The sequence below is a fragment of the Lepus europaeus genome, chromosome 2 (genome assembly GCF_033115175.1).
Source record: "Lepus europaeus isolate LE1 chromosome 2, mLepTim1.pri, whole genome shotgun sequence".
In the NCBI taxonomy this organism is placed as follows: domain Eukaryota; kingdom Metazoa; phylum Chordata; class Mammalia; order Lagomorpha; family Leporidae; genus Lepus; species Lepus europaeus.
Window position 1 is genome coordinate 143,058,670 of NC_084828.1, and position 8,142 is coordinate 143,066,811.

General features: G+C 62.9%; 1 protein-coding gene across 1 annotated transcript; it reads left to right on the forward strand.

Annotated features, from left to right (window-relative positions):
* The first annotated feature begins 217 nt into the window (after positions 1-217).
* On the forward strand, positions 218-1,372 carry FOXL2 (forkhead box L2). Its single transcript, XM_062178836.1, has one exon. It carries the CDS (start codon positions 218-220, stop codon positions 1,370-1,372), a length of 1,155 nt encoding a protein of 384 aa, XP_062034820.1.
* The last annotated feature ends 6,770 nt before the right edge of the window (positions 1,373-8,142 follow it).

Consider the following 8,142-nt stretch of genomic DNA (forward strand, 5'->3'; position numbering starts at 1 on the left):
GGCCAGGGGCTGAGCTCCACTCCCGCCGGCCGCTCCCTGGGGAAGGCAAAGAAGAGGGAAGAGCAGCGAGAGGCCTCCAGCGAGCGAGCGAGCGAGCGATCGCGGACGGCACCCGCAGGCTGCGCAAGTTTGAGGCTCGGCCGCCAGCGGACTCTCGGCCGCGCCAGCTCCCCGGGAGGCCAGCAGGGGCGGCCGGCCGCGGCGCGCCGGCTTTGTCATGATGGCCAGCTACCCCGAACCCGAGGATGCCGCGGGCGCCCTGCTGGCCCCGGAGAGCGGCCGCGCGGCCAAGGAGCCCGAGGCGCCGCCGCCGAGCCCGGGCAAGGGCGGCGGGGGCGGCGGCGGCGGCGGGAGTGCGCCGGAGAAGCCCGACCCGGCGCAGAAGCCCCCGTACTCGTACGTGGCGCTCATCGCCATGGCGATCCGCGAGAGCGCCGAGAAGAGGCTCACGCTGTCGGGCATCTACCAGTACATCATCGCCAAGTTCCCGTTCTACGAGAAGAACAAGAAGGGCTGGCAGAATAGCATCCGCCACAACCTCAGCCTCAACGAGTGCTTCATCAAGGTGCCGCGCGAGGGCGGCGGCGAGCGCAAGGGCAACTACTGGACGCTGGACCCGGCCTGCGAGGACATGTTCGAGAAGGGCAACTACCGGCGCCGCCGCCGCATGAAGCGGCCCTTCCGGCCGCCGCCCGCACACTTCCAGCCGGGCAAGGGGCTCTTTGGGGCGGCGGGCGCCGCGGGCGGCTGCGGCGTCGCGGGCGCCGGGGCCGACGGCTACGGCTACCTGGCGCCCCCCAAGTACCTGCAGTCCGGTTTCCTCAACAACTCGTGGCCGCTGCCACAGCCGCCCTCGCCCATGCCCTACGCCTCCTGCCAGATGGCGGCGGCCGCGGCGGCGGCGGCCGCGGCGGCGGCAGCCGCGGGCCCAGGCAGCCCCGGCGCGGCCGCGGTGGTCAAGGGGCTGGCGGGCCCGGCCGCCTCCTACGGGCCGTACTCACGCGTGCAGAGCATGGCGCTGCCCCCCGGCGTGGTGAACTCGTACAACGGCCTGGGCGGCCCGCCGGCCGCGCCCCCGCCGCCGCCGCCGCCCCCGCCGCCGCCGCACCCCCATCCGCATCCACACGCGCACCATCTGCACGCGGCCGCAGCCCCGCCGCCCGCCCCGCCGCACCACGGGGCCGCCGCGCCGCCCCCGGGCCAGCTCAGCCCTGCCAGCCCGGCCACCGCCGCGCCCCCGGCGCCCGCGCCCACCAGTGCGCCCGGCCTGCAGTTCGCTTGCGCCCGGCAGCCCGAGCTCGCCATGATGCATTGCTCTTACTGGGACCACGACAGCAAGACCGGCGCGCTGCACTCGCGCCTCGATCTCTGAGAGCCCACCGCGTGCCGGCGCGGACCGAGGCAAGGACGTAGGGGCGCGCGACGCCAGCCGTGGTCGCCGCCGCCGCCGCCGCTGCCGCTGACGGACGGCGCGCCTGCAGCCGGCGGCCACCTCTCGGGTCGGCGCCCGGGGCTCCTCTGCGCCTCTGCGCTCCCCATTGCCTTGCCGGCTCTTCTTTGTCCCCTTGCTTCTCCCCCTGTGCTCGCCTCCCTGCCTTCGGTGTCCTGGCTGTCCCTCGGAGAGGCCGCCTCTGCGCGCGCTTCCTACAGGCCTCGCCTCCACTCGGAGCCCCTGCGTCTCGGCTGGACGCCCTTTTGCCAAAATTCACTGCGGCGAGAAAGCGCCCCGAGGCCGACGTGCAGCTGGGCGGCGGCAGCGCGGACCTCCCGGCCGCCTCTCACAGGTCGGTGGGCTCACGCTCGGCTTTCCGCGCCTGATCGGCGCGCGGTCCTTGGCTACTACCAGCGCCGCCGGGGCTGAACCGGCCACGCGAGTCGCGCCGCGTGCCAAAGGGACGAAAGTGCCAGCTCCGCGAACACCCTCGGAGCTCTTGGGAAGCCGCCTGCCGCGGGGCCCGCGGGGCGGGGCGGGGGTTGGGCCCAAGCGGGGAGCCCGGGGCGGCCTCGCGGAGCGGCCTGCGCTCGGGTTCGCACCGTGCCGCCGCGCAAAGGGGAGGCTGCGCGGTCTCCTCCGCTCTCCATGCCAGCGCTTCCCCGGGCACCTCCAGGTCCGGGCGGCTGGCTCATGTTTTGTTAAAAACGATCGGTGGGCCTTTTTTCGAGATAATATTAAAATATCTATTTTTTAAGGAAAAGAACACTCGCCGGGGAAAACGGCGAAGTATTGTGGCCGTGGAGTTTGCTAAAGCCAAACGTGAAAACCAAAAATCTTTCGTGTGTCTCGTCCTCTCTTCCGGGAAATTTGCAGGAGCTCCAGTCTGGCCTCCCTAAAGCTGTGTTCGGAGAGGTAGGGGAAGCGACCCAGGGAAAGATTGATTTGTCTACTAATTGGAGGAGTTTTCCCCTTTTCCCCAACTGGAGTTGTGGGGAGAAGGAAATAGAAAACAAATCTCCCCGGATTTTCCGATGCCGGGTGCAAGGTTCAGGGAAAGCTGGTGCCTCCCTGATTTTTGTTTTTCCAACGTCTTGCTTCTCCCTACCTTGGGAAGGAGAAATGTGAAACCGGAGGCGGCCGGCCCAGGCGGGTTTGTGGCCGAGAGCAGGCCGGCCCCAAAAACTCTAGACCTCATGGTCGCGTAGTGTGCCGTTTGGGGGACCAGATTTTCTAGAGAGAACTAGAGCACTTTTGTTGTATTTCCGTGCGTGTGCCTTGTCAATTTCCGAATAAATTTTTTGTTGTTGTTCTTTCTTTTAACACGGACTTCTGTTCTTTCCGTCGCGGCCGAGTTGAGCAGCGAGTTCAAAGAGGGAGCTTTTGAGCGAAATTCTGTCCCATTGCGGAGTGATCTAAGCCAGGGTGGAGGGCGGCCCGGGGCGGCGGGCGCTGGTGGCCGGCTGCTTTGTCTTCGCCGGGAGTGTTTGTTTTCTGTGTCTTCGGTGGCTTGTTGGGCTGCTAACGGCAGCAGGGGAACTTTATCTGCTCTCAAGGCGTTAGGGCAGGTAGGACTTACTCTGTTTTTTTTACCCATGCAAGTGTGCATTTTACCTCTTCAACGCCGTACTCCAGGTCTGGTGTATGTATTTTCATTATTGTCCTCAGATTTTTAAATTTTTTATGAGTCAACTACGAAGATAACAGCCCGAAGAGTGTATTCCAAAACAGAGATTATAATGTTTGTTAGTGGAAATGCGCTGAAATCGGCAGACCTCCATACAAACGTTGTAGACTGATGCCTTATTTGTAATAACCAGAATTCATTCGCCTTGAGATGTGGGTAAGACGTTGGGGAGTTTCAGAGAGAGTTGAACATACTGCGTGGCTTCAGAGATCTTGTCTGTTCCTTTACGGAGATCTTCAAATAACGAATTAAGGTCCAGGCTTTGCGCAGGCACATAGGCAGTTCATCGCTTCACAGCCTTGCTCTCCCAAGTAGATCAGGGGTGTCCAGCCCGCAGCCTGCTGGTGGGACAACGGGGGTCTGGGGGCTCTTGCTGCCGCTAGACTCGACCATCAGTACAGCCCAGTGTTTCTCACCACCCCACTCAATCTCCCGGCCTGGACCCAGTGGTGGCAAGTCCTTGCCAGGAGCTGCTGGGCGCCGCTGGGCACGAACCTGCGGGCGTCTTGCTTCTGCCTGACTTGGGAGCAGGCTGTGGGAATGTCAGGGTGACATCCGCGTTGTGTGTGCTTGGACCTCCCTCCTCCCTCGGGCTTGCCCGGGAAGGCTCCCACACTGCGGATCTAGAAGTCACGGGGGTTCTCAGAGGGCAGCTCCCTGAGACCGGGACTGGAGGCCGCTGGACCGGCAGGGAGCAGGCTGGCCGGGGCTGGAGGCCCATGCGGCTGCTCAGGCTTGGCGTCCGGGCGCTTCTGGTGGCCGCTGCTCCACAATCTGGCCAGCGGAAGGCGGGTGCGGGGAAGACAGTGGACTTGTGAACGTGTATCCCGCAGGCAATGTGTAGCCTGTGCCTGCTGCAAAGGTGTGTGTACAGTGACTGTTGTATGCTGGCCACACGGCAGGAGGGGGCTGGGTGTGTCATTCACCTGAACAGAGGGCATGTGTTTGGAGCATGGCAATAATCTCACGGCTGACACTTTCGGAGCGCTGGCTGGGGGGTGTGGGGGTGAGTTGTGCACCTCTGTTCTGTCTTATAGCCCCAGCTTACTAAAGGATAACGGAGTATGCTCACTGGTTGCTCCACCTGGCAGAGGGTCCCTGTTCTGAAGCTGACTGTCAGCACCCCGCCCACCCACCCCCCCAAACATACACACACAGCAGCTGTCCAAAGCAATCAGGGAAAGAAGCCCCCAGACAGGGCCCTGGTGAGCAGGTAGCTGTGCACAGCCAGCGAGGTGGGGGAGATGGCCTGGGCCAGCACTGGAGGACAGAGCCTCTCCCTGGTCCTCAGAACAGAGAGGCAGAGGCACCAGGCCTGGGGCGCCCCACCAACGAAGGAGGGTGAAGTGAAGGGAGAGGTGGGGACTTCCCAGGTCCGCATAGGGATGGGAGAAGTCGGGAGAAGGAAGCCAAACGCCACCCCACTGCCCAGGGATGCCCCCACAAGATCGCATCTGTCTCCAATTCCAGCCCCATTGGCTTTTCCAGAGCTCCAAAGTTTGGTCATTTTCCCCCCAGCACACACACAAAAAAGTTGGAGGCAGCAGCAGGCTTTCTTCATCTCGAATTTCCTTTCTCTCCTCTCCCTCCTTGCACTTCAGTGTTTCTGTTAGAGAAGCTGATTTCAGGAATTAGCAAAGCCATTGAAGAGAGTTCCTGACATGTAGCAATTACGCCTTAACGTACACAGTGTGGTGTAGATGGCCGCCGGCCCACGTGGGTGGATGGATGCCTGTTTGCCAGTGTGTACTGTAAGTACAGCGTTTGATACGCACACACTGTCAATCCATGCACGTCCTAGGTAATGAGTTGCTGCACATGGCATTGAATGAACTGTGTGTGTCCGTGTGTGCATGCGTGTAAACATCCTTAGGCTCACTGCTGACAGGATGAGGCCCCTTCTCACATTTCCACATAAATTCATACAGTCACCTCCGCGCTCTTCACCCCTGCCCATTAAATGCTCAACCAGTCCACGTGTGTGTGTGTGTGGGGGGGGGGCTATCTTGTTCTCAAGGGCACCTGGGGGAAAATCCGTGTCAACACAGTACGTGCTGCAAGGGACTGTGGGGTGGAGACCTGGGGGCATCCCCAAGACGGCCCCACACTCCACTCAGGAAGGTGCTGATGGCCTGCTTCCCTTCGAAGGTAGCAAAGAGTTCCCTGTCCCCCAGCCCCAGCATTGATTAGCAAGAAGCACAGCCGGTTCACCTGAGGCCTCCTGCAAGAGGACTGGGGAAGGTGGGCTATGCGGCGCCCCCTAGTGGTGGATGGAATCTAGGGGAAGGGCAGCGGTCTGCACCAGGAGAAGATGAGCCAGAGAATTCGGTGGGGCCCAAAGACAGTCTGCTTTCCACCGAGCTCTTCCCTTGATGAAGGCCTGCAGCACCCCAATCACTGGGCCAGGTTCCTGACTTCCCGGAGGGGCAGGGCCCCAGGAAGCAGCCTGTTGGAGTCCGGGTGGTGGGGATTAAGAGCAGAGAGCAGGCAAAAACCACCTTTGTGCCCCAGCACTGCCTTGAGGACAGCCAGACACTAAAGCACACGGCCTTGAACAGTTCGTAGGGAGGGCCGAGAGCCGCTGGACCTGGCTGTCCACCATCCCGGCCCTCGGTGACACAGGCTCAGCCACCTGATGTGGGCCCAGGCAGCTCAGCCAGTGAAGACAGAACCTTCTAGAAGGAGAAGGAAGCAGGGGCCTGCGTCTGCCACAGAAACTACCTCTGTGCTGCCTGTTTGCGGCCCGCGGTGATGAGCACGACTAGCTAAGCTCGTCCTGGAACCCTGTCACCCAAGGGAGGTGGCCTACCCAGGACCAGGCAGAGAGCTTGTTCTGCAGGAAGAACCGGTGTGGTGTCTAATGTCCCTCTTTAAATACCCATGTAACCTTTGCGCAAAGTACCCATCTAGAATTTCAGTTTCTCATCTGTTACATATAAATAAATACATGTATTGCGTATGTCAGCCTAGGTTCTGATGCCAAAGTGCCCAGTTGATAGATGTCCCATAACAGTTTCGGGGGGGGGGGGCGGAAGGAAAAAAGGGAGGGGAGAGGGAGGGAAGGTGGGAGGGAAAAAGAAGGTAGGGAGAGAAGGGGGAAGGGGGGGGAAGGGAGGAAAAACCTCTAACTGTAACTGCGGGGTCCCGAATCCTAGCCGAGCAGACACGGCCAATCCTGTGCGCCCCAGAGCCTCGACCACGCAGCACCTTCTTGCGTCGACGCGCGCGCGCGGCTGCAGGCGCCCGGTCCCAGTCCCTGGGCAGCCGGAGGTGAGAGGCACCGCGGCGCGGTCGCGGGGAACGCCCGGGCTCTGGGACCACGGCCTGTGGGCTCCTCTGGCCGCCCCCTCGCCTCTCCCTAGGCGGTCTTCACCGACGTTCCGGGTTTTCTCCGAGAAAGGCCCCGCGGACCGGCGAAGCGGCACCCAGCCAGACACACACCGCCTGTCCTGCCGCAGCGGCTCTCCAGCGCTCAGGCGCCTCCCTTGGGGACGCGGGACTGTGTGAACTTTTTTTCCTTTTTCAGAAAAGCCAAAGGTAACCCGCTGGGCGGGGGAGGGGGAGGGGTCAGCCTGTGGGCGAGGCCCTCCTAGGCCTTTGTGGAGAAACGGGAAACCTGAGGGGGCGAACGCAGGAAGCGGGTTGGGCCGAGCTGCAGGCTGCAGAGGCGCCGCCCGCGGTTGGGTAGCGGGGGCAATGCGGGGCCAGCCGTGGGGAAGACCCCCGCGCCTGGGCAGCACGCGGGCTTGGTGGGGGCGCCCAAAGCCTAGATGCCCCGGCGCGCGCTGAGCCCCTCCCGTCGGCTCCCAACAAAATTCGGGGGGCAGTGACTCGGCGGGTGGCAGCGCACCGTGCGCTTGACGGCGGGGTGGCTGGAGGAAGCGCAGGGGTCCCCGAGCGGCCCCAGAGGTGCCGAGGGCACCGGGCAGCGGCCGCCGCAGCCCGAGCCAGCCAAGGCAACCTCAGCCTGCCGGTTTGCCATTAGTGATAAGACTATCAAACCCAATGAAAGAACATCTTTCCCTGGACGTTCCTATCCGTAGGAAGGAGAGGCAGGAGAAGCAAAGCAAAGGGCAGGATCCCAGGACACGCTGCTCTCTGTGGACGCGGAGGGGGAGGGAAATACGCCTTTTGCTTTTTTGTTCGTTTGTTTCTAGGGGAGAAAAAAAAAAAAAGGAAATTCGACACATATTTTTAAAAAAATCTCCCCCCAACAACTGCTCCAGGCTGTGAGTGTGAGCAGAGAGCCAGGAAACCGAGCCCCCGCCCGCAGTGACATCGGCCCTTTGTCCTCCTTCCTGAAGCCCCCGCGACTGCCGACCACGCCGAGATAAAGGCCGGGTCAGGGCCCTGCGGAATCCCTAGAGAGGGGGCGGCGGGGTCGCCCCCCTGGCCACTTGCAGCCGGCCTGGGGAGCTTTCTAAGCGGCTGCCTCACGGATCCACGGAGCAGGGGCTGCCCGCGCCCCAGGCCCGAAAGAGCACCGAGCCGCGTTTCCTTCTGAAAACGCCGCACTCTCTACAGCCCGTCCCCACCAGCGTTTTGTTTTCCTGGAGGGCTGAAGAACCGCGGCTCCCCGCCCGACTCAAACCCCAGAAGTGGAGTCAGCCTTCGTCTGTGCCGTGCCTCCGGCGTTCGCGACCGCTGGGCTCGGTTGGCCGCCAGGATCCGAACCCGTGCCGTGGCTTTCCCGCTGCGCCCCGCCGTGCCTTCGCACGGCCGCGGAGACTCGTCCAACGCTGGGCCTCAAATATTCCGACCAGCACCCTCCTGTCCGCCCAATGGGTCTGCGGAGAAGGCCGGAGAGCGCGAGTGTGACCCCTAAGTTTGGCTTTCTGTGATTCAGACCCCCCTAGGGCGCTGCGCGACGCAAGCCTCCGCGGAGTGGCCTTTGGAGGTGGCGGCCTTGGCCCTTGCTCCGCAGACACCCCCGGGTGATGCTAGCGATGTGCTGCTCAGAATCCGTCCGAAGAAAGGAAAGATTGGCCCGGGGCAGGGCGTCGGGCGCGGAGATGGAGGGCTC